The sequence below is a fragment of the Strix uralensis genome, chromosome 2, assembly GCF_047716275.1.
Source record: "Strix uralensis isolate ZFMK-TIS-50842 chromosome 2, bStrUra1, whole genome shotgun sequence".
NCBI classification, from domain to species: domain Eukaryota; kingdom Metazoa; phylum Chordata; class Aves; order Strigiformes; family Strigidae; genus Strix; species Strix uralensis.
Genome location: NC_133973.1, coordinates 122,620,669 through 122,647,510, shown reverse-complemented (window position 1 = coordinate 122,647,510; position 26,842 = coordinate 122,620,669). Strand labels below are relative to the sequence as shown.

The following is a 26,842-nucleotide window of genomic DNA, read 5'->3' as shown; positions in this document are numbered from 1 at the left end:
CCTCCACAATCTACTCTTTTCTTTTTTTCCCAAGAAACTATTTGATATTTACTCTTTACAAAATCTGCAGAAGTCTCAAGATTTCTGGAGTATTATCTTGATCTTTGAAAGCGTCACTATAACCATTAATAGATTAATACAATTTCCAGTTAAGTTCACGGTGTACTTTTTCCAGAATGACACCCTATACTCTACCACAACCCCAAGCTTCTGTTAAGCAAGAGCTAACGGCTCACAGAGTGGTTGAATGTGGGGCTAACCATGACTCATGAAGCCACACCAAATCTGAAGGACAACCACGCTGGAGAGGATCTATGCAGATACTTCCCAAACCAAACTTAAAGAGCTCTGTTCATGAGATGAGGCAAAAAAACCCCAACATTACACATAAAATCATGTCCTCCAGAGCCCCTGGCTTAAACAACTGTAGATCTGCTGCTGTCCCACAGCAATCCAGGTTTCTGGGGACTGATAAGCATGAATCATAAGGGTCCACACTTCCAAAGTTTTATGTGAGACTCTCCAGCAGTAAGGAGGACAGAGGGGAGAAGAAGTTGGAGGGAACACAACACAGCTTAGCAGGTGGAAGACAGAAGATAAAGGTCCCCTTCTACCAGCTGGAAAATAGCTAATTCCACAGTTCTCCCAAATGAAAAGGAACAGACCCAGCAAAGCAGCAGGGGGAGAAATTTTATTCATAACAACAACCTTCACTGGAGGGTCTGTCACAAACTGTTTGTAAAAAATAAACTGTTCATAAAGAGGATGTCTCAAACAACTTGAGTGGGACGCCCTGTGGGGGAGAAGCAGAGAGAGCTCTGCGGAGGTGGGGCAGCAGGGTGTTTCTCTCCCCCTCCCTCCTGTTGTTGCCCAGAGAGAGAACTTGCCTAACTGTGCAGGTATAAGCCAGAGAAAATGAGAACCTTCTGGAACAACCTATTGTGCCTGCGTAAGAAAGAGACAACACCCCACGTGTGTCTTTGTCAACCCACCACCTACAGACCCAGCTTGCTACTCTACAACAATGTCAGATCCAAGGGTGGTGATTCCCCTTTTCCTATCCTCTCTTTCTCTTTTCTCCTTTGTCTTTCCTCTTTCTGCTCTCTCTCTCTTTCTTACATATATTCATGCATATAGGTCTTGTAGGAATTCCGATCAGTTGATCGTTGATGGGTTGTTAGGAAAATAGTCTCACCGCCAAAGTCTCTTTATTCAATGGTGGATGGTTATCATTGCCAAATTGTCTCCATTCACTCACTAAAGTTGTCAATTAATAAAGTTATCAGCACAATTGTTCCCCTGAGTCATTGTCATGACTTGACCCACCCTGCGGCTCTGCCGAGCAGAGACCAGCTCTTCCACTGGCATGTGGGCTCTCAGGGAATTCACAAGATTCAACCCTCTAGTAACTCACTGCGTGGGATGAGACAAGGTCCAAGATATAAAGCAAAGTATGTACTTCTGGCAAAGCAGCTGTGTTATGACCATGTAGGTCATAAGCCACTCTGAGTCTGGAAATCATCCTGGAATATACCTCACATAGGTATAGCAGGGCTATTTGACTTCATGTCACATCTTGTTTTGACGTTTAGTAATAAAATACAAAGTTATCTTGAAAAATCTGAATTCTAGTCAGTCTCATAGATGACAAAACTATAAAACTGACCTAAAGAACACGTTTGTCTTACTGCCTTAAAAACCTGGGAGTAGTCTTTCACACTAGAGCAAATTCACATATTGGAAATTTTCTTAGCCAGTACACATCTTCAGTTCCCATTGCCATCATTGCAAATATTTATATTTGAGTCATAGCAAGCAGTTCAGTACAGTTCAGACAACTCTAGACAAATTCAAACTGAAAATGAGATCAAATTAAACTTTGAACCAGTGGAATAACTTAACAATGGATTCTAGCATGTTTAAGTGTTTAAAAATAGGATTTTAAGGTAACGAAACAAAAATTCACTCTAAACTTAATCAGAAATGTGTCACTGCAATGAAGTAGTCATTTGGTGATATATTACAGTCTGCTTAATGAAGAATCCTAGAATAAATCTAGCAGTTTCTTCTGGTCTAAAACTTGCTTACAAGTTCTGCAGGAACTCCTCTTGCAGAATAACTACCCTGAGATAAAAAACCTGCATTTGTCCGTATTGTAAGTCCATACAATGGCATTATTTGAAAGGCCACTGTCAGTATTACAGCTCTAATGTATCAGTCCATTACTTTGTAGCACCCTACTTCTGCTGAAATCATTCCAGCTACCATGGCAGAAACAAGAGAAAGGTCTTGAAGACTCAAAAAATGGAGCCTTTGTTCAGAGCTGAGAGAGATGGTGAGATCAGTCTTTCAACTCAACATCCACAAGGTGACCAGCAACCACAATGGGAATAATGATAATACACAGATGGAGTGTAAATAGGCTTTAGTATAAGAGAAAGATTCCTCAAAGTCTTTCCACCCTAAAAAAGTATTCATGTTTCTTTATTGTACTGTTTATGTTAACCTTATTAATTCTTAAATCACAACGCCCCTCTCCATAGAAAAAAAAAACAACCAAAGATTTACAATAGCAAATATTGGCCACATTTCACCCTGCAGTGACGTGAAATGTTTACCGAAAGCCCCCTTAGCTCTAGTTGCTGGCATATAGCTGCACACTCTGTGATCTCCTGAGTATGAAGATTTGACAGTGCATCTTGAAAGCAGATTTTCACCTTTAGGCAACCGGTTCACGCAACTTTTGCAGTCAGACCTTTGTTTACAGTGTACATGCATGGACACAAAAAAGCTTAATGCTATTGAAGTCAATGGGATGGAAGTACATGCTTGAGTGTTGTCTTGATTCAGGGCCAAAAAGTAACGCTCTTAAAAAAAAAGAGGTTCAAAAACGGGTGTTGGAAGGTGGGACACACTCTGATGGAGAATTCTTCTAAGTATTTAATACACAGTAAATCATAAGAGTCAAATCCCCTTGCCCATTTTCTTCCACTTAAGACAACATAAAATCCAAGGTGTAAAGCTTTAGAGCTCTGACACTTAGCCACTTCAATGGGTTGTACATACCTGGTATTTCTAGAATATCAACATTATCTCCACTTTCTGCAAAGAACCATGGTAAAGAGACCGAGCTAGTACTTTATACAGGCATGAGACTGGCCTTTAAATTGTTTCCACATAAATTCTTTACTCATATATATTTTTTGTCAAACTAACTTAGTATTTTAAGCAGGTGAGACTTGCACTTGGTGAGTTATAATTTAATAATTATACTAAGCTTGAAGCATGCATAATAACATTCTATGCAAAGGGTTCTTATATCAAGTCAGCACATTTACAGGCAAACAGAGGTGGTTTCCCATGTGAACACACTAAGTCTACATGTCTGCTTGTCAATCCCCACTACTGGATTTTTAACCTTCAAGCTAATTCAACTAATATGAGATTGGAAGAGAGGCTGCAAGATACAGTATTTCTACAAGTTAAGAGAAACAGGAGACTAGCTAGAAAAAGGGACTCTATCAATGACACCACTCAGAAAAAGGCTGCAGAATGGGAGCGCCCTTATCAGACATCAGGGAATCCATACTGGCTATCACCATAAAGACTGAGAACCTTTAAGAAACCAATCTTTGTTGGTTCACTGCTCACAAAACAATTTATTGTCGCTCAGAAAAGCATTATAATAACTTAGCACCCAAAAACTAATTTATCTGTCCTCTCTATTAGTTTTCAACCACTCTGAATGCACTGCTACTGCTTGTACAGCAGTATAGCATTCATGTGCTAAAACTGGAGACCAGTGTTCTAGTTCTGCATTCTAGAAGGGAACAGGAAACAGAACGACTCAGAACATCTTCCTATTAGCAAGGGTCAGTTTATCAGTATGTAATGTGATCATTTTCTATGAATACACCAAGGAGTTAATTCCAAAGAAAGAGAACCACCCAAGCTAGAGGACAGAGTTCTGAGAGCAAACAGATATAAACTTGGCACAGCCAAATCATGTCCAGATTATAGGAAGGTTGGTAAACAGCTTTGTTACAGCCCCTGGGTAGTACCAGCAGTAGCACTGAATACACTATTTTTAAGATGGAGCTCACTTGACCTGTATACAGGGACTTGGACTGAGGCAGCCCTTCTAACTGAAATATAAGCTATATAAGGACAGAGGTGAAGCACCAGCACATATTTTACACTGAATAAAATATGTGAATTTTAGCAAAGGATTTCACAGAAAATGTGAAGAGCAGTAAATTATGTTAGGAATATTGCCTAGCAGGAAGACAGATATAGCTCTGTTAATGGGCAAAGATTCAGGCCTCAGAAAAATATGCTGATTTAGCAGAACATAGCATACAAAAAAAAGGCATGAGAAGTGTAAGACATACTGTGGGTAGGTAGTAGCTACCCCTGCTGAAGGCTAGAAAGGGGAATGAGCTGCACAGAGAAATGGACAAAAATAGTTTAGTTGAAGAATGGGAGAGAACAGTCAAGTTGAGAAGACTCCAGTCACAAGGCAAAAAAAGCTCCTGAAAGTGGACTACAGCTTAGAGTAGAGAGACCACAGGCTTGCAAAATGTAAAGGACACTGAGTAATCTACTCCCAGGATTAAACATGTTTACATTTGTTGCTATATCTGAGCCACAATTCTCAGCATTTTCTAAGATCAAGTCACTTAAGGAGAAGAAAGCCATCTAACAGTTGTGAACCTCATGAAGACGTCAAGTGCAAAGATGGAGAGATGCAAGAATATAAATGAGGAACTCATCTTTATTTTTGATGCCTGTTAAAAGCCTTCAAGGTGCAGACTAAAATTAAGATATGAAATGCTATTATTATCTTTGGTTCCTTCATTCCGAACCAGCCTTTCCCCCAGTGGACTGCTATTAGGACCAAGAGAGGATTGATGCCAAGATCCTTTGGTACAGAGCACATCCAAGTGAGTTATTTTAGTGTGTCAACAGATAATAATCAGAGGAGAGGACAAACAGCCACTGCTTGTCCAAATCATTATCCACAGCATATTCTACACATCAGACTTCGCTTTTCTGTTTAATCTAAGTTCAGTAATAAGAGCCAAGAAGGAACACTTGTGATTGTTGGTTTGTATGTGTTGGCAGGAACTGCTGGAACAAGCCAAATCAGTCATTCAGTTCGCTATCTTTCTTCTGATAGTACTTGTGTGAAGTTCCTCAGAGGGCAACTTAAAATATTAGGTAAGAAACCATCTTTTTGATTATAGATTTTTTAAATTCTATTTGGATTCATAGCCTTAGAAACATTCAGTTAATTTAATGATAGTTTCTATTCAATTTCATTCAGGGCCAAGTTCTGCACATTGGAAACAATGGTAGCAATGTCGTTATCTTCCAGGGCACATGGTCGAATACAGAAGTGTCTTAGCATTGCTCAAAACTTATGAAACCATTTGTCTCATATTAGATGCAATCAGATACCCTATAGAAGTAGTCTGAATCAGGCCTTCTACCACCCGAACTTTTGCAAGTGAATTTATTGTGTAAATAAATCCTTACAAGACCTCTATAGAAACACTATTTTTCAGTTAAATTGGGTTCCATCATCCATTCCCAAAGAGGAACAAAGAAAGAATCCCACCTTAGTTTTTCTGTACTGTGTTATACACACTCTCACTTCTGCATTTCTATTCACTAGCTCCTCCATCACTTTTTGTGCAGTTTGTTTACCCAAGTAAAAGATGCCTCAAAGCTGTAAGACAAAGAAGTAAGACTTAAAGTCTGGACATGTCTGTATTTCCTCAGGTTTCGATTTTTGGTGTATCTGAATCTAAAGCTTTTCAAGCTTAACTTTGAAAAGACAGTTAATGAATAATTATACCATTTAAACTACAAGTTATTTGTGGGGACAAAAGTCCAAGCCTGCAAATACCTTAACACCAGCATTTGAAAGGAAATAATGTAAAGGGCTAAATAAGAATGGGCTGGGAACTTTTCTTGAAAAAGATGAAATAGGGCACACTGAGCTATGATGTTTTATTTGTGTTGTAAATGCAGTATATGTGAACCAGAAACAGTATTTGAATGTCCAGAAAATACTCAGTTTCTAGTTGCAATAGTTTTGGATTCAGAGCCATTGCACAATGCTAAACAAACCTTATAGACTCATGGTGTTTCTACCGAGATATAAATCTCACTCTATCCAAAATGGGATTTACTTTTCTACTTCTCCGATGCAGTCTGTCATCTATGATATGTTATGCATATGTTCTTCTTTCAGATGGGAATTACACATTAACTACCTTTACTGGCAAGTTTAGATATGCACACCTTATGTCCATTCTTAATGGCACAGAATCTCTCCATGCTCTTGCGTTCACTAACTTTTTTTGACTGTTGTCATTTTCAAGAAGAGACACTCCTTTTCTCTCCTTTTTCAATAAGAGAAATTCCCTACTTCCTATGACTCTGACTTTCTTTCTTTCTGTGTTTAAATTCTACTATCTGGAATACTCACAACTCTCTGAGAAATAAAAATATGACTGGATGGGGATTTCTGAAAGCTCTCAATACTCTATTCCCATTGAAGTCACTGCTAGCTTTATCCCACACTCCAGTGGGATGAGAGCTCAGGCAACACTGAGGCCTAATTTCATGTTGTAGTGCTTCCATAAACAGACTTCTATGTATAGACAAAATCTATTTTTTAATACTTAAGCTCTCAGTAACAACACTGGTGTGAATTTGCTCTATGCCTATATTCCCATTTGTGAGCTTCCCTAATAACTATTGAACCTGTTGGATAAATTGAGGATAAAAGCCTCAAAGGTATATCAGTTCTGTTAGTTTTCTGAAGACAGGCAGGAAAGCGGAGGGAAGAGAGACTGTATTAATGCCTCCCTGGGAGCAGGGAAGCAGCATGAGCCTCATCCTCATTGGTAGGCAGGCAATCCAGAGGGAGAACATTACTGTATGCCTTAACACTGGGAAAAGATTCAAATGCAGCTCACATTTCACAGTGCAGCCTACCAATGAGGTACAAAGCCTTAAGAGATTAGCTTGCATTTCTTCTGCTATCCAAAGAACTACATTTTATTTGAATTCAATATATTAAATAAAGTTTAGGCCTTAACACAGTAAGATTTAGACATTTTATATCTGCACTTATATATGTTTATTTTAAGCAAGAAAATACATTTTAAAACAAATTCTAAATACATGTGGGATTATTTACTTTTTCTTTGCTTTTATATCTGCTTATCAACAAGGGAAAATGGTATCTTATAACATGTGAGTGGTAGACAGCCACCAAATATGTCCCATTACACAGTCTGAGGTTCAGGAACACATGCAGAAATCAGTGACTACATGCGCTACAGCTGCAGGTCCAGGGAGGAGATCTGCAGGCACAAGTGTCTCTGTCAGCATTATGTCTGAGTGGGTTTGGTCAGGGTGAGGGAAGAGAGGGAAAGGCGAAAGCAGCTTCAGCTGAGCAGTGAGACAAACACAACTGCAAACATTCAGAAGGTAGAGAGGTAATGGGCTCAAAAAGTGTAGATTCATGTTTGCACTTACACATTCATACAACCAGCTCACACCCAAAGGTATCTTCCCAGGAACACTAACACAAGATTAATGATGTTCTTTCAAGTTGGGGAGTCGGCACTCAACCAACCCCTTTTCCCTCCAGTACTTAAAACTCTGCAGCAACCTCTGGCTCAACTTTTGTGACTGTGTACCTTCAACCAGGCATTGCTGAGTGCTGCTTCTTTACAAGCAGTGATTTCAGACCCTGCCAGAAACCTCTGACAAATTCATTCCCCATGAGTCAGAGCCTAGTGCCATTATGAGGTCTAAAACAGCTGGCAGGGGTCATACATATTAATCTCAGTTGACCTCTGTATATATAAAAAATTGCTAACACAAGATCTTGCACAAATATATGCTGCTCTAAGTCTATTTAATATCTGCCTGTGATCCTGAAAAAGAGAAGGGAAGCCAAATCTAATCCTAAACATTCTCTTATTCCAACAGTATTGTCAACCCTCCACATTTTATCCCAAAAGCAGTGGTACCAAACGTTATTCTTGAAGCTCGCATTCCCACTGGTATGACTGGTACCACTGGTGCCACTGGTATCCCACTGGACATACTAGTATCACTTGATAGTCAGAAATAACTTGTTCATCACTAAAGATGCAACATTTTGAAGAGATAAAGAAGACTCAACTCACATTCCTCAGTGATAAAAACTGGAATATTTTTAGGTACTTCTCTGAGCTTGCTGTGCTAGTGACCTAGTTGCCCTAGACTTGCTCTGTACTGAGTGCGAAAAGAAGGCACACGCAGAAGATAATTCATCCCACCTGAAGACAGACATCTAAAACAAATGGGATGAACAGTTCTCTGCAGGTGCCTTTCTCTCCCCCTCAATTATAAGAGAAGCTTTAACAATATGTCCCATCTTTCAAACCACCAATGTTTGGTAAAATTAACTTTTTTTCTCTATGAGTTACATTTCTGCCTCATTTAAACACACAGTATGGCAGACTGAATCTAAATGTAAATGTATAAAAATCCCTTAAGCACAAGGCAGACACGTACACACGTACATAGAGGTATGTTCTCTCTCTCTTTCTCCTCCCCGCCCCCAACCGCCCCCTCTATTTTTCAAAGGCCTCCAGCCAGGACCTGAGATAAAGCAACTGACTTCATGACATATTTTCTGATCTACTGTGGAGTTGGGAAGATGGATTGATTCACATCTGAGATTTCAGCTGGGATTTAAAGCTACTAGTAGGAAACCTAGCTTTGTATCTTTAACTTCAATCTGAGTTTTCATTTTTACTTTTCAGGCTTGTTTGTTTTAAAAGAATATTTAAAGATACAATAATTAAGAACACATTTATCTGCAATTAAATATAACTTAGCACAAGATCCAGTAATTCTTTCTGCTCCCTAGGAAGATGTGCTATGCCTAATAATATTCAAAGCTACGTTGTCTCACCATACATTTATTGCACATCCTGAATTTTATGATTTTTTAACATGTCAGAGAACATATTCATAATAATGAAAATGATTGTTTAGACTGTGATTTGCATCAAGCTGCATTTGGATAGAGATCAGGATTTAATTAAAATGTGCATACGGCAGCATTTTAAATAGCTCTTAGTTAAATAAAATTACCTTAATTGTGTTGAAAGCATCAGAAAAAGAAGTACCATAACATGTTTTTCATTCAAGTCTGACTTAGTGAATAAAGGAAATACTGCCTATTAATGAACTCCCATTGCTCCTATTCACACAATAGCAATCATATTTCTGAAATGATTCATGGGCCCCAAAAGAAAATGAAGCTAAAATTTAAATCTTTTTGAAAGCATCTGTGCAGGTATGTTCCTATTTGTATTTTGTATGGTTTTTTCTGCAATGCTGACTTCATACACTTGTAGTTGTTTTTTATTTATGGTCTGAAAGAGAAAAAGAATCATTCTGTTTGTGGTCTGGTTTTTTGGGGGAATTTTGTAAGCCCAAACTGATTTCTCAATTTTGAGTGAACTAAACAGAATGAAGAAAGAATATTCACTGTACACTTGCCAGGCAAATTGAAATCAGGAATAATGAAAGCAAAATTTCTGTACAGCAGCAATTGAAGTCTCAGATTTTGAAAAAAATGCCAACACCAGCACTCAATCTATTGTAAATATAGAAAATACAGGTATTTAATGAACTACATTCCACTGTGATATGGTTGCAAAACTTGAGCTGACCTCAAGAGATAAAAACAGTTCTTCAATTCCATACATAATTAAGAAAACAGAAATATTTCAAGTAATAGAATTTGAAAGAGCTCAATGAAACAGCATTTTGCAGGTATCCATATAATGTGTTATATCTTGCAACGTATTATATTTTGCTCACATCTTCAAATAAGCTGTCATGATTTCAAATGGGTTTCTTTTTCAATCTAGAAAGCATGCATTTTTGACTAATAATGTTTTTATTACACAATTGAGCTTTATATTTAAGAAAAAATACTATATTTAATATAAAAAAAAATTTGTAGAGTTTCTGAAGATTTGTGTAGAATAGACTCCAGAGCATAGCAGCCCTACCAGCATTTGGTTTGCAATGCCATAGATGTAAACAATGCAAAAAGTAAATAGACCTTCACAATGCTATTAATTTCATCATCTTATGACATCAATTCTTCAAAACAACAGAGGATTAGAAAGATTTTCACTGAAATATAAAACATTATTAGATCTGAGAACAACACATTTATTACTGTAGTTTAAAAGTTTTATGTCCAGACAGCTCCAAACCTGTAGAAGTAAAAAAGTATGACCTGCTTTTCTATGTCTATCGGAACAATAAAAAGTCCTGTAGGGAGTTTGTATAGAAGGCTGGAGGGCCTGTTAACAAAACTGTATCATTCGGACACCCGAATTTGGAGTTAGGTCCCACTCAAAGATGAGCATCAGCTTAGATCCCATGTACGCTACCAGGGATAGTCGAACTAAATAAATTTATAACACTTTGCCCTTATTGGAGGGAAATCCTAACTATAAGTGACACAGGAACCTTCTCACTGGCTCATTTGGTCCATAGCAAGGATTCTTTTCAAAACAGAGGCAAATAGAAAAGGATTATTCTGAAATTATCCTGGCAGGAAGAGCCAAAGGAGTGAAACACAAATGTTACAGCATAGAGGCTGCATACTATCTTTATAATGTTCTGTGGAAATGCAGATATTTACACTAGAATCAAGTGATACCGCATGGCAGTATCTTTCCAAAGATAGACTAGCTGTTACACACACGAGTACATGTACATACAGAATCACACAGACCAGGAACCACCATTTCTCTCTTAGAAAAATAGGATGTGGAATAAGGTTACAGAATATGGTTAAGGTCTCAAAACTAGATCCTTGAGAGCACTGGAAACCAGAAATCTCTCCAAAGAAGCCCTAAGACCTCTACTTAACACCCCCATCAGTGGCAGCATTTGCAGTAGAGGATTTCTCCACGGACAGAGCAACCAAAGCTGTCCGAGGTGTATTCACTACATTTTAGTTTAGAAGCTGCCAGAATAATCACAGGGAGAGACAGTAACCAGTAGAGGATAATACAGCTTATAAAAGAATAACTCATAATTTACATGCTTAAAGTTAGATGGTATCAGCTGCTGCCCCAGTGTTGACTGAGTGATCCTGACGGATTTATGAGACACAATGCTAGAAACTCTTTTCTCTCCAGATTCCTCAAGCATATGTTTCTTTGCATACAGGATGGTCTCCAGCCACCAGATCTAGAGAAAAGCACACATGAAGACGCTGCCTCTCATGTTTACTGTAGTAGTCCTTTCTCCTCTGACAACCGCAAGGGAGAAAAGCCATAATTGTTTTATACATAGTTCAATCAGTTCTACTCCTCTTTTCTACTAAAAGTCAAATATGGATCCATAGATCATGAATGTAACAATACCTGTTAATACTGGAAACATGGACCACACTCAAACCACAGTGGCACTAACAGCTTCATTACAATTCGATTCCTCTCAGCAAAGATGTCTAAGTCAGAGTAGAGCAACTACTCAGTGTAGTGTGGAAATTAGGTGCTAATTAAGTTATCTGAATACCTGAACTTTTGCGACACAAAAGCTGTAAAATAGATTAGCATTTTATTTACCAGTCATTAGTGAGAGGTGAACAGCAGCTGAAATTGCACTACGTTAATAAGGTCACAATTACAGTAAATTATTTTTGTACAAACTGAGCACACTCACTATTTAAAAATGCCAGTCTTGGGAACAAGGTGAAGACAGGATCTACACCCAGTGTCCATCTTCCACGGGAAGTGAAAATGGCATGCATTGACACAAAATGACACAAAAGTTATATATGCTTCACGAGGTGCATGTGGACTGTCTCTCCCATGTGGCTCAGTGAGGAATACAGAGACTGAACACATCACCTGTTTCTCTTAGCAAAAGCTGCAGTACCACATGGAGGAACTGCAAAAAGTTGAATTTGGTGATATATCAGGTTGTTTGCTGGCACAGGGCTAAGCTGTGATTTCAGTCCTTCAGGCAGAGCGGAGGAGGCAGAAGGGAGCCCTGTCCGGAACACACTGAAACAAGGGGATGCCCTTCCATGTCCATCAGTGGGACACGGAACAGGTACTTCAGCAGGGAGTAAGGAGTCTTAACATACTATCCAACTTCTTCCAGCCTCTCTGCCTTAGTAATTTTTTTACGATACTCTTTCTATTGTACCGTGTTTGTACATCCGAGGGGAAGATTAACTGGGATACCAAGGCAGGGCTGCAGCTCCTTCCCCATTATCCCTCTGACACTCATTACATGACTGGTAGTGCACATGCTCAACTTGCATGACTTTACCCTTTGGTCCTGCTATGTCTGGCCCTTTAATGAATCTAGCAAAAAGAAAGATAACATTTTTAGCTCTTCTGTTTTACTCTGTACTTTTAACAAGGCTGTGTAGTCAATTCTACTTCGTACGTAATGTGATTTTGAATTTCATTTTAAAAATATGTTTCAGGTTAATCCTACACGTTCAGTCATCTGGCATTTTTTTTTTTTTTTTGTCCTGGAAAGCACTGAAATGAAAATGTCTCTGCTGCTAAAATATTTTTTTCTTCCTTTCTTTATGGTTGCTTTCCTTTGCCTTATTGTAAGAGCAAATATTTGGCAGAAGGTTTGTGAGGGCAGTGCTTCGTTTTTAATATAGTAAATGTGGGGATTTGACAGGTACTAGAAGCCTTCAGTTTCCAGTATTGTCAGTCTATTCTCAACTTTGTTTTTCTGGGCCTCAGATGTCAATATCAGAAAGTCAAAATTTATCAACTTCTTAACAGAAATGGTGCATATGTGCAGGAGAAAAATGGACATTCCATGTGAAATCATTCAGCAACCATTATGGGTATAAATTCATTATTAGTATCTATCATAAGAAAGCACAGTGTATCTTGGATGTGGCATGTAGTTTTCTTATAGAAGTTCAGCTAACTCCCTTGTGTGAGCTCCCTGAGTTTCTTCTAGCAGGCCCACTCATGCTCTCTGAAAAGCTGTGCCAGCTGCTGCTGCACGGGTGGAAACCTCTATCAAAACCAATTTACATAACTGCCTGGATTCACGTGCTGGCATTGGATCCTCTATTTTATCTAGTAATTTTAAGAAATTTTAAATTGGCAAAAACATCAAGCCAACAAAATAATGATAATACTGTGAAGTCCATGCTTTTTTGTCTCTTAAGTATAGGCTTTTTATTAGCCACAGTAACTGTAAAATAAATATAAAAAATCAACAATACTGATTTATAATAAATAAGCAAAGGAAATGTTGGTCTCCTGCCCATGGAAATAGAAGGGAAGCAGAAGCCACATTAGGTGACCAGGCTGGCTAGCCTCTTTGGAAAGAAACAAGGCACCTCTGGGTATTTACGTTCTGGTTTGGCTAATAATCTTTGAAGGCCTTTTTGAAAATTCAGTGCTAGAAATTAATTGTCAAAACTACAGTGATGTGTACTTAAATCTGCAATCACTTCATTGCAAAAGCATATATAGAAATATATTTTGCCTCTCTCCTGATAAGAAAAACAGGTGACACTTTTTTTCCTCAGTTAATATTTTGACTAATGGCTTGCCTAAATAAGCTGAAAAGCAATCTGCCTGATCTAAGGCTTGACTTTAGGTCCTGCAAGAATTGATGGTGGCAACAAAAATCGCAGTAGCATCAGGAAACGACATTGTCATTGTAGGGCTGCAGAGAGAAATCCTGAGACAAGATCCTTGTACAAAAGGCAGCACCCGAAAGCCTTGAAAAATATCCTTGCACGTATTAAAAAAGCCTTTAAAGTCGTTCTTCAAGAAAATAAACTGAACTGACATATCAAGTCACTATGATTTCTTCTTCATGGCCTTCCTCTATTTCCTTATGCACTAGGTGAAACCAAACCCAAGGAACGTGCAAAGAAACAAAACCAGGATAATAGCTTTCCCTGTTTTGTTCTGGGATTTCTTTAGAGGGAAGAGTTCTATTTAACTCCCACGCCACCGGAGTTATTTTCATGCAAGCATGTGAGAGCTAAGATATTTGGTTTTTATTCGGGACATCACACTGTTGTTTTGTATGATTCTCTGTTCCACCAAAACAGCTATCCACATGCCCTGTTATTTTACCTCAGTATGTCATACAGCTCTGAGCCTGCAAAACCAGTGCCAACTCTGAGCAGGAAAGTGGACAGGAGGTGGGCAGGACAGGCAGCAAGGCCACAGCATTTTAAGGACAGCTGCACCCTGATAAAGATCTCCAGTCTTTGCCCACGTGTAATGACTGCTGTGGGTGGCAATTCTGCCTCTCCAAGCTGCTGGGGCTTGACCCCTACAGTGAAACACAAGATATTACCGTATCGTATTCCTGCTCACAGAAAAACGTTGTCAAATGCATGAACACTGCCCAGCAAAGGCTTACTACATGTGCTGTGACTGATTACAGGACTGGGGAATTAGCAGGCTGAACAGCCACACTCATCCACTTCTCATCCTCCTCTGCGTGCCACTGTGGGAACGACGCAGGTCCAGGACTGGTCCTCAGATGTGCACTAGAGTATGGCATGAAGTTCCTCTGTGGTGCAAACAAGTTTATTTTCTGGAGTGATGTTTGTTTCCATGTTGTCATATGGCCAAGTTAATTACTCATTTCTTGAAGTCTGGTGGGAGGCAGGCGGTACGTATGGAGATGGGGGTGTAACTTCAAAACCTGGTGCTGCCATGCAGGTCCAAGGACAGACCCAAGACACCTCGGCATTACTCAGGGGTGCTGTAAATGTGGGGTTGTCACTGTGTCTGTTTCTCAGAGGCACCACTCAAGAGTGTACTGTACAGTAAACATGGTGTGCATCATCAGAGCACTGACTCTAGAGGTTCACATTTGCACATACTAATTATGTAAAAGCAGATCAATATACACTAGGAGCAGCCAGATCATTACTAAATGATGGAAGAATTTTGCCTCTTAGAAGAAGAGGTTAACTTTGGCTACCACATTCCAGGATCTAATGAATGATGGGATTGGTAGAGAAATGAATACCATGTCATTAAGCTCTCCTGGATCACAAGGGTTAATTACAAACAAAAATAAAACTAAGTCTACCCAGGCAGAGAACTGTTCTCTGCCATTATGAGGATGGAAGGAGCAAAGAATATCTTTCTGCTTCTCACAACTACATAGTCATCCTACTCTGCCAGAACTACAGTGATATATGCAGACACAGGGGTTTGGGAGCCCCAGGTCCCACCCTATGGACAACAATGAAGCAAGCCATCATCCCCTTGTGCTGACTTCCAAACATTCAGCAACCTAACACAACAACATGAAGGCAATTTACAGCAGCAAGGGAACAGGCCTACAACCTGATTCAGGAAAAGAAACAGTACTGTAACTTTGGGGCTTTCTATCGATTTCTAAGCAGCAAATTCTCTGCAGGCTTCTGTGATGAGGTCTTAAACCCTTTTATTGACATCTGGATGTGTTAGTGAAATCACTCCTATCAGTGTTTATGCCTGCTGAGACATCGTGATTAAGAAGCTGTGTTGGTCCATTTCCACACAGAATCTCAAGGCATTATTACCAGCTACTTGCTGTTTTCATGCAACACTACTGTCACTGGTTTGCTAAAGCAAAGGATTTATCTTTCAAGCAAATTCCTGGTTGAAAAATTAAGGCTACAACAGTACATAAAGGGTTTCCAAATTCCACAGTAGTTCTGGTAATCAACATTCTGTGTACCTATTTTTATTCCTTCTCTTTAACCGGCCTGGGTCTCTGCTTTATCCTTAATCCACTTTTATTATGAGTCACATCAGATTAGAAATACATTCAACTATGAGAAAAATCTTCTACAACTGATCCAAGAAGAAACAATAACAAAACCCCACGCATATTACACTTGGAGCCTCTTTAAAACTAAAAAAGAAACAGAAACAATGTAAGACAGTGAAAAATACTGACAGGTTTCCTTAAGGTCTTATTTAGAAATGTACTGCAGCTGAAGTCTCCTGTAGGATATCCTGTGGGTGACACATAAGATTGTTAGTATAGGAGAAAAAGCAGCCGGACACAATGAACCCGCGAGGCTTTGTTCTGCACTTTTGCTACGCAATCTGTAACTACATCAGTTACACCTTCACCTCTTGTCAGTGCAAAGGATTTGGGTTTTTTTCAGTGCATGGACACTAACTATCTTAACTATGAATAGTGTAAAGCTTACCTACATAAGCCCCTCACTACAAGACACTGAGATGCCGGAGCATGTCCAGAGAAGGGCAACGAAGTTGGTGAAGGGTCCAGAGAACAAGTCCTATGAGGAGCGGCTGAGGGAAATGGGGGTGTTTAGCCTGGAAAAAAAGGAGGCTCAGGGGAAACCTTATCACTCTCTGCAGCTACCTGAAAGGAGGTTGTTGTGAGGTGGATATTGGCCTCTTCCCAAGTAACAAGTGACAGGATAAGAGGAAACAGCCTCAAATTGCACTAGGGGAAGTTTAGATTGGATATTAGGAAAAATTTATTCACTGAAAGGGTTGTCAAGCTTTGGAACAGGCTGTCCAGGGAAGTGGTTGAGTCACCACTCCTGGAGGTATTTAAAAGATGTAAAGACGTGGCACTTAGGGACATGCTTTAGTGGTGGACTTGGCAGTGTTCAGTCAGCAGTTGGACTCAATGATCTTAAAGGTCTTTTCCAACTTAAATGATTCCACGGTTCTATGATTCTATAAAAAACTCATCACTGAATTCCTAAGTATTTTCTTTTATCCTGTATTAATTAATGTAAAATGTGAGCCAGACCCTGCTGCAGTAAGAGCTGATGGATGTTTTGCATTGATTTCAGTGCAATGAAGGTCAAGACAGCTATTTTTCAAGTTTTTCATGGACCTAGTGTTTAATAAATATTTTTACAGAGTTTAGCATCTTCATGTCCCAGTGCACAGCAGGACTAAAATACATTGGCAGGAAGTTCGTACAGAAGGTAAAAGTGTGTCCTCCTGCACCATCTCCAAACACGCAGAGCTCTGACTGCTAAAGCAGATATATGGGATGCTGGGTTTCACAGCGTGGGACAGAGATCAAAAACGAAGCATGAAACTAAAGATTACTGAAGTACAATAGGAAGTTCGAGATCATGTAGGATTTATTCACTACCAAAAATATTAGAGCCAAACCCAAACTCCCAAAAGAAAATCTGGCCAGTTTGACATTGTAAACAGGACATTTCCTTAGCTTTGTAAACAGGAGATTGATTTGAAACAAACTGCCAAGTAACCTAACATAATCCAGTATTTTAGCCAAGAGATCCTCACCAGAAGCAGTGATATAAGTGGTCTCTTTTTATCCAAAATGTGGTATAATGTAATCAACCTCATAAATATAATAGGATTTTTGGAGCAGTTCTTGAATACAGCTTGAATCAACTAACTAAAAGGACTACTGCTACATTTTCCTGCATTAGTGGGCAAATTCTTATTACAGAGAATGCCAACACAGAGCCTTCATGGTATTTCCTAGGACTCATTTAATATCCTAGTGTCAAATCCCTGCAGGTCAACAAAAGCCAGAGCAGGCAGGCGCAGACAGCCCTTCTCTAGGGTTGGGAACATGCTATGAACATTGAGAGCTAACTCAAGGTTTCTCAGCTTGGTAGGCAAAACTGAACATTGCTACACAAGAAGTGGAGGAGTAAGGCAAGGATAAGGGACACAGCTGGGCCCAGAGATGTTGGAGAACCAGACTTCTTGTTCCTGCTACTGCTACGTGTGCATAAAGGGGGTGAGAGTGGGAAAGAGGGAGAGCAGGACAGAAGACACGGGGAAGGCAACCGCTGCTTCTGAGACAGGATGTGTTCCACCCATCACCACCCCTCTGTCAGCTGCAGTAGGTGCCATTACAGAATGTTTAAGGTTGGAAGACATTTCTGGAGGTCATCATTATTGCTTAGGAGGCAACAAGGAGCTGGACATTTTGAAGCCTTTTGGACTCTGATATCGCAGACAGCTGCCTACTTTTCCTGTGCTCAGAGCCAGTCCTGTAAGGTATTTTATTTGCTGTTAAAGAGATCAGTCTGTAATTAGCTGCAGATATATTTTAATGTAAGCAAGACTAACCATATGAAAGGACTGGAGCATAAAATATATAAACTTCTGCTGCACCTTTTGTATATATACTATTATTAGAGGTATGAAATGAAAGCCATTCCTTGTCCTTCTAATTTACTGTTCCCCAAAGGAGTTTCTTGCTGTATAAATAATAAACATTTTGTAGATCTGTTCCTTTTAATATTTACACTCAGGCTAAAGAAGGAGTGCCAGATATGTAATGTAGTGAATTTATATATTATTTTGTTAAAAGGATTTCTGCCTTCCATAATCCTCTTCCCTGTAAGTTCCTTTTTACTTAATAAAAATTCTAATAACATGTAAATTACTTTCAGAACTTCCACTCACAACCTGGAAAACCGACAAACACTTTCAAACATAACGGTTGCTTTCAACCCAAATTCCATAAATTATATAGCTAACAACATCATGTAAAGATCTTAACTACCTCAAATACTTAGGCTCAAATATTTGTCTAACAGTTCACTGTTCAACTAGGACTTCAAAAAGTTACATTAAACCTGGGGAGGGTATTCTAAAAAAAAATTCCCTGGGTACAATACTTTTATGATTTTAATGCTCATTTGGAACCAATTATATTAAGTGTACTTATTTCCCTGTGCTTATGTCCTCTGATTTATGTATTATATATGTGCATATATAATATCCTATACTAGATAATATGTAAAAGAACTATATATATTTATTCTGCGCATGCATGTACATAATATTCATGCCTATGATACGTATGCTTTTTTAAAATTTTATTTTAACAGAATATTTGACAAATACATTTGACAAAAACATAGTGACAAAGGATGAGGAAAAGGCTGAGGTACTTAATTCCATCTTTGCCTCAGTCTTTAATAGTAAGACCAGTTGTTCTCTAGGTACCCAGCCCCCTGAGCTGGAAGTCAGGGATGAGGAGCAGAATGAAGTCCCCCATAATCCAAGGGGAAATGGTTAGCAACCTGCTACACCACTTAGACACACACAGTTCCATGGAGCCAGATGGGATCCACCCAACGGTACTGAAGGAGCTGGAAGAAGTGCTCACCAAGCCACATCCCATCATTTATCAGCAGTCCTGGCTAAGCATGGAGGTCCCAGTTGACTGGAAGTTAGAAAATGTGACCCCCATCTACAAGAAGGGCTGGAAGGAGGATCCAGGGAACTACAGACCTGTCAGTCTGACCTCAGTGCAGGGGAAGGTTATGGAGCAGATCATCTTCAGTGCCAACACACAGCACGTACAAGACAACCAGGTGATTGGGCCCAGTCAGCATGGGTTTATGAAAGGCAGGTCCTGCTTGACAAACCTGATCTCCTGCTGTGACAAGGTAACTCGCTTAGTGGATGAGAGAAAGGCTGTGGATGTTGTCTATCTACACTTTAGTAAAGCTTTTGAAACCGTTTCCCACAGCATTCTCCTGGAGAAACTGGCTGCTCATGGCTTGGACAGGCATACTCTTCACTGGCTAAAAAAAATGCCTGAATGGCCAGGCCCAAAGAGTGGTGGTGAACAGAGTTAAATCCAGTTGGCAGCTGGTCACAAGTGGTGTTCCCCAGGGACCAGTATTAGGGCCAGTTCTGTTTAGTATCTTTATCAGTGATCTGGACAAGGGGATCGAGTGCACCCTAAGTAACTTTGAAGATGACACCAATTTGGGCAGGAGTGTTGATCTACTTGAGTGTAGGAAGGTTCTCCAGAAGGATCTGGACAGGTTGGATCAATGGGCCGAGGCCAACTGTATGAGGTTCAATAAGGCTCAGTGCCAGGTCCTGTACTTGGGTCACAACAACCCCATGCAATGCTACAGGCTTGGGGAAGAGTGGCTGGAAAGCTGCCTGGCGGGAAAGGACCCATGGGTGTTGGTCGACAGCCAGGTGAATATGAGCCAGCAGTGTGCCCAGGTGGCCAAGAAGGCAAATAGCATCAGAAATAGTGTTAACCAGCAGGACTAGTGAAGTGATTGTCCCCCTGTACTCGGCACTGGTGAGGCCGCACCTCTAATACTGTGTTCAGTTTTGGACCCCTCACTACAAGAAAGACATTGAGGGGCTGGAGTGTGTCCAGAGAAGGACAACGAAGCTGGTGAAGGGTCCAGAGCACAAGTCTTATGAGGAGCAGCTGAGGGAACTGGGGTTGTTTAGCCTGGAGAAAAGAAGGCTCAGGGGAAACCTTATCACTCTCTACAGCTACCTGAAAGGAGGTTGTTGTGAGGTGGATATTGGCCTCTTCCCAAGTAACAAGTGACAGGACAAGAGGAAACGGCCTCAAATTGCACTAGGGGAAGTTTAGATTGGTTATTAGGAAAAATTTATTCACTGAAAGGGTTGTCAAGTGTTGGAACAGGCTGTCCAGGGAAGTGGTTGAATCACTATCCCTGGAGGTGCTTAAAAGAGGTGTAGATGTGGTGCTTAAGGACATGGTTTAGTGGTGGGCTTGGCAGTGTTAGATTAACATTTGGTCTCAATGATCTTAAAGGTCTTTTCCAACCTAAATGATTCTATGATTATAATTTTGTAAATACTTGTACTCTTGCTTCATTGTAAGATATAGTCAGTTTTATCATCATCCCACTTACATATAAGGTATTTGAGCTTAGTTATCACAGAATCCTGTAGGACTGAGCCTCTTGATTTCAATGGAATATTAAAGATGCTCAAAGTTAGGGACTTCAAGAATGTTACTGCACTAATGATTCCCCGTGAGTTTCCTATTTATGCCTATTCCTAGGTGTTTTCTAAAACACAACCTCTCTGTGGGATCACGGTGAAAAAAACACATTATTTTAGAATCTTCAGCAGTGCTCAGCTACTAAGAATCAAAGCAGTACAATTATCAAGTTTTGTCTGTAAGCATTTTAAGAATTAGGTGGCCTAATTAAGTTTCACAGAAATATATTTTTCAAAAAAGAAACAAGAAGTGTTGGGAGACTGGCTGGAGAGTTTATAGTGATTTCCACTACATGATATACGTTTGCCTGATAAAACATGTTTCAAAGTTCCTTTAGAGAATTTCTCCATGCTGCTTGCTGCTGAGTCAGGGTTGGAATTTTCATGTAATATCCTTTGATACTTCAGTCCAAACAGTTAATTACACAGATAAGATAAGACACATCATCATGGTTAAACAATTGTAGAGCGAAGTGCATTACTACAGGTAAATTACTACTTCTTTTTTTTTTTAGTCTGATGAAGTCTGAAACACACTTTTTTTTTTTTTTTTTTTTTTTTACAAAATCTACAAAAGCAATCAGGAAAATAAAGCTTATAAAAACAAACTTATTTTAGCTATTTTCCGGTTGACACAATTTCACGTCACCAGGGTCCTTTAAAAAAACATGTATACAAGCCTCTTATAAAAGAACTCGAGAAGTGCATTCCAAAACTGAGGTTCCTATACCACTACTGATAAAAGAGCCATTTCAAAGTGCTGTGAAAAAAACCCCATTTATATCTTTTCCCAAGAGCAGACAGTTAACACCTATTTGGTGAGAGAATATTGCCCAAAAAAGTCAAATGCTTTTCCCTGTGCTTAGGCACAGGCCAATACAGGGAAGGGGAGGGCAGAGTTAATGGCACACATCCCTTTGGACAAGCCATCAAAGAGCCGAAAGCTGTTGCCATTTCTCCAGAATGGTAAAGTACAGTTTTCTTTGTATTTTTGGTGGTGCACAAGCAAAGCAAAATTTGGAAATTCCTAGTTTATTTGCTTCATAATGAAAACCACAAAAGCCCAGGATCTTATCACAAGTCATCTGATGTTATGGTTTCAAATCCACATCAAAAGATACTGATACCATGGCTTTCAGTTGTTTACATGCTGAAATGATTTGACACTATGCTGTCTGTTCTATTCTGCCTTTTCTTTAAACTTTGGATTTTGACATTTACAATATGTATAGTGATGCTTAGTCTGAGTGTACAGACTAGGCATACTTTCCTAGATTGAGCATTCATACAGATGTTTGTTCAGTAACAGATAAGTACAAGCAATTGATGTTTCAGTTAGACACCACACAGTAAATAATATTACTTAGCATTTTTCATCTCCACTTCTCATCTCCAAGTACACATAAACAACCAAAATAGCAGAAACAAAATACCAGACTTCTTGTAATTAGGCAGTATTACCTGTATACAGCAAACCAGGAAACTGAGGCAAAGAGAACAATGGAAGCATCTGGAAGCTCTCTCTGTGTGTTATTCCGACGAACTTCAAAGGACTTAACAGGTAACGGCATTAGTAAACACTTTAAGTGAATACCACTGAATCTGCTATAAATGTGGCTGGCATCTCCAGGACACTTTAAAGAATTGATTAGTGCTGCACTGGACAGCTGAGTCATCAATGCCTGTCCTTCCACTGGGACAAGAAGATGTCTTGTAAGCAGGTTATTTATATTCTTAATATCTTCAGCAGGAAGTACAGTCTGGTTAGGTTTGGTAGTCATTAAAAGGCACTTTTTTTTGTATCTGCTGCCCTTCATCTATAGATTTCTTCCTTCCCAGAGCAACCTCAGTCTTAAGTAAGAGCAATTACAAACAGGCCAACCTCTTTTAGCCTAAAAGAAGACTCAAATTGCACACAGTGCAAAGGTTTGTTTTGGCCGGAAGCAAGACCAAGCCTCCATATTAAAGCTCTGTGTGTGCAGTATCACTAGTTTATCCTGCCTGGAGCTTAACAGAAAACTGCAATCCAAAGGATTGTTTTCTTTTTTAATAAAATGTGCAGGTGTTCTTGGACTTGCCAAGATATTTTTTTTGAAGAGCTGAACAGACCTTGCTTCTTTTTCAGTATCTCTCTTAATTCCACAACATAATAATCATGATCATCAGCCCAGGACCATAATATTAAATTAGTTTTTATCCCTGCTGTGCATTTTGAGAGAGACTGTTGGAACATATTACCCCAGTGTATTGTGTGCTCTTAGATCCTCTTCTGTATTGTCATGCCTGCAAATATTTACAAAGTAAAAAATACTGTTTGTCTCACTCAGCAATGCAACCCACATGTCTTTAATGCTATTCCATATCAGCGCTTCATACCAAAACAAGACACAAACACCACTGAAAATTATAAAAGACAGAAATACATTTAGTGGCCTACAGCCAACTATGGTCTAAACACTTTGCTTGTGAGCTCGTCACATGCATGCAACATTTGGAATACAGCTCATAACCCTTGGCTGCACAAATACAGACCCTTAGTCAACAAACTCAAGCAACAGTTTGGTTCATTTTAGTAAAATCTGGGCAATCAGCAGCTCATCTGCTTTAGATATTGTGACCCAATACCCAGCTCCACTGGCCATACCAGAACACACCACCCTTTGCAGAGAAAAAGCAAAAAGATTCCAAAGCACAGAGAGAAAGCAAGGCTGCAGTGTGCTAGCATCCGCATGAGGTCTTCCTAAACGTATGCTACCTCCTCGGGACATGGATAACATCTGCTAAAGGACTGCAGAGGTGTCTGACTTCAGTGTGGGTGCATTTCACTATGTCCGTAGGCAGCAGGCCTCACTAGCATACGGACCAGGGAGGGTCGAAGGTAGCATGTAATTTCATATAGATCTGCTGCATTCAAACAGCCCCAGTACCAGTCCACCCCAGTACCCAGAAAGTTCAGCCACTACAAATTGTGGAAGATAATTTTAAACGTACGAAGCTTAATCACAACGTTAAATGATTACAGCTAGGAAAAGAGAGATTAGCTAATCATTTCACACAGGCTTGTTCTCTTCATCACTCCAAGAAGCAACTTCACCACAAGAAGTCGTCTTCTGCAGAGTAAAGCACCTGTCCCACTGCCAGTAAGTTGAAAACTTTTCTTATATTAGAGGTTACTGATTTCTTCACTGACTTTACAGTGAAGACCAGAGTAAAACACATTTTGAAGTTCTAAGTAAATCACTGCAGTGTTCCATGAAAAAGCTTGTTTGGAGTTTGACTTGGAAGGAAGCTTGCTTAGCTTAGCTCAGAGATGGTCTCAGTTCTTCTATGAAGTTTAAGATGGCAGGCTAACAAGTCATGAAGCTTGATAAAGTACACAATAGTTTTAAAGGATGAAACAGAAATAATGGATATATGCTTTTATTACAAACACATACATTTTTATTAGATTAAATTTGACTTCTGAGGCAGAAGGAACTGCTGTTCCCAGACTTGCTATGTCAGTTCTAAGACAAAGCCTCTCCACCTTTTCTATCCCTTTTGTCAGTGACTACAAAAGGCATACAAAAGATTACTAAGTTCATGACTACAAAAGGCATACAAAAGATTACTAAGTTCAGTATGGCTCCAAAGCTGAAACAAAAACATCTTCCTAATCAACTGTATACCCATTACACACATTGTACACATGCTGAAAAATAAACACTGACAAATACAGAGTACAATCTTGGAAATGGCTCAAGTGACTGGGTTTTTGAAAAGGGTTTATGAAATATATAAATTCTGGCAACTGGAAGACGTTAACTTGAAGACTGAACTTAACTCTGTTCTTTTTCAGGAGAACATCTTGCATTTTGCTCTGCAATAAGGTACGCTGCAACATGCAAAAGCAGGTCCTCCCACATGAAGCTGGAACACAACAGGCTGCTCCCCAACCAGAGGATCATTGTCCTTCCCAAACCAAAAGACCTGGTGTTCTTTCATCATGAACAAGTGGATTTCAAAGGTGACTTTCAGTGGTGCTGTTTTTACGCAGCCTCCACATTCGTTCACCTTGAGGCCACGCACATGGCCACGCTGCCAGCTCCCTTGAGGCACTGATGTCCCATGCAGCTGCGCTGTAGACCCTCGACAGCACCTCAGCTGTCAAGGATATCCTCTGCCGGTGGCTCACAGCGGGAGACACGCCAGAGTTCAAACACGAAGGCTGAAACCACCCTTCCTACCAGGCGGGCAGTGTCCGAAAGCCCGCAGCCGCCCTCCTTGGTGCTCACCATCACTGGGCATCCTACTCCTGCCAGCGGTGTGGTGGGCACAAGGGACGGGGCTAGTCCTCCCAGCGCACTGCCCCGGGCGAACACCCAGCCCTGGACCCGGACCCTCCCGCCAAGGTGGCCCTCGGGCACCCCGACAGCCATGACAGGAGCCCACAGCGGTGACAGGCCGCAGCGGGGCCGGGAGCGGAGCCGCGCTCCCGCGAAGCACCCCTGAGGCCACGGCGGCGCCGCCCGCGCCCCCTCCCTCGTCCGCCGCCCCGGAGGGCTCCGCCGCGGCCCCGCTCCGGCCGCAGCCGTCACGAACTCGCCGCCCTCCCCGCACTGCCCCCGGCGTCGGCACATCAAAGGGACGCAGTGGGGACGGGGCCCGCGGGTGTCGAAGGGCGCCGGGCGGGGCCCTCGGCGGCAGCCGGGACCGGACACCCCGCGGTGTCAGGGGCGAGGTGCCGCCCGCAGCCCGAGGGGAACGCTGGGGACGCCGCCGCCAACCGCCGGCTCCCAGGAAACCTCCTCGAAGTTGTCCCGAGAAGTTTGGGTCCGCCCGGAGGAGCAGCCGCCGGGCAGAGCCGCCCCCTCAGCCCACCCCTCCCTCTCTCCCTCCCTCCACCTGGCCACACGCTCCCGGGCCGACCCCCACCGGCCTCCGGGGACCGGACCCCCCGCGCCCCGGCTGAGCCCGCCGGCCTCCCAGGGACGGGACCCCCGCCCGGACAGACCCCTGGCGGCCCCTGCGGACGCGGCTCCCGCTCCCGAGGAAGGGGGGACAGCAGCCGTCGGGCCGGGCTCGGGGCTTCCTCTGCAAATGCAGCCCTTGGCAATAAAGAAGACAGAGGGACACTTACCATCGCGCCTGATATTCGAGGAGCGCAAGGCTTTTATAGATCCGCTCTGGGCAGGGGCAGTGGTGCCCTGACGGCTGCAAAAGTTCGCACAGACGACAGCGTAGAGGAGGAGGAGGATGAGCAGTTGCATTGGGATCCGCTGAGAACGGGACCGTGTCTCTGCAAAGAAACCCGGCTCTCCCCACCAAGGGTGCTTCCCTTTCGCGCGCTCTCTCCCCCTTCCCGCACTTTTTGCTTGTTCTTATTGTTGCGGGTTGCTTGTGTGTTTGGTGGAGTTGTATAAAGGGGGAAAAAAAAAAAAAAAAAAGGGCACAAAAAACCCCCAACAACAAAAAACCCCACACCACCCGAAACAGCAACCACAGCTCCGCGTTACTCTCCGAGCTGCCCCCAAACTTCCTGCCCGCTGAACTTTCTGCCGCCTCTCTGACGGTGCCGAACTCGGCCAAGGTGAAAAGCCCCCGGGCCGGGACCGCCGCCCCCTCCCCTCGGCCGGCACCGCCGTGCCCCGCGCGCTGGAGGCGGGGGCCGCTGCAGCCCGCTCCCCTGCGCCCGCCGCTCAGCTCCGCGTCCCGCTGCCGCGCTGCGCCCGCCGCCTCGCGCCGCCCCCGCGCGCCGCTCCGCGCCGCTCCGCTCGGCAGGAGCCGCCGCTGGGGTCTGGAGCGGCGGGAGCGCCCCGCGCTCCGCGGCGGGGGCCGGCGACGGGGCGGGGGGGGCGGCCCGGGGGAAGGGGGCGGCCCGGGGGCAGGGAGAGACGCGGGTGGGAGCGGCCGGCGCGGGGAGGAAGGGAGCGGTGCCCGGGCCCTCCCCGAGCTACCGGCCGCGCCGGCTCCAGCCCGGCCAGAAAGTGGCGGGAGGGGTGGTGCGAGGCGGGGGCCGGCCCCGGTGC

At 41.9% G+C, this 26,842-nt stretch overlaps 1 protein-coding gene across 5 annotated transcripts in view; it reads right to left on the bottom strand.

The window, feature by feature from the left end:
• PDGFD (platelet derived growth factor D) overlaps positions 1-26,572 on the bottom strand; it is a 146,655-nt gene extending 120,083 nt beyond the window's left edge. For all 5 annotated transcript variants that reach the window (XM_074860181.1, XM_074860184.1, XM_074860182.1 and 2 more), the window contains exon 1: positions 25,954-26,572. In XM_074860181.1, coding sequence (XP_074716282.1) covers positions 25,954-26,083 — 130 coding nt within the window. In that variant the 5' untranslated portion in view covers positions 26,084-26,572. The remainder of the gene's footprint in view (positions 1-25,953) is intronic.
• Between the last annotated feature and the right edge of the window lie 270 nt (positions 26,573-26,842).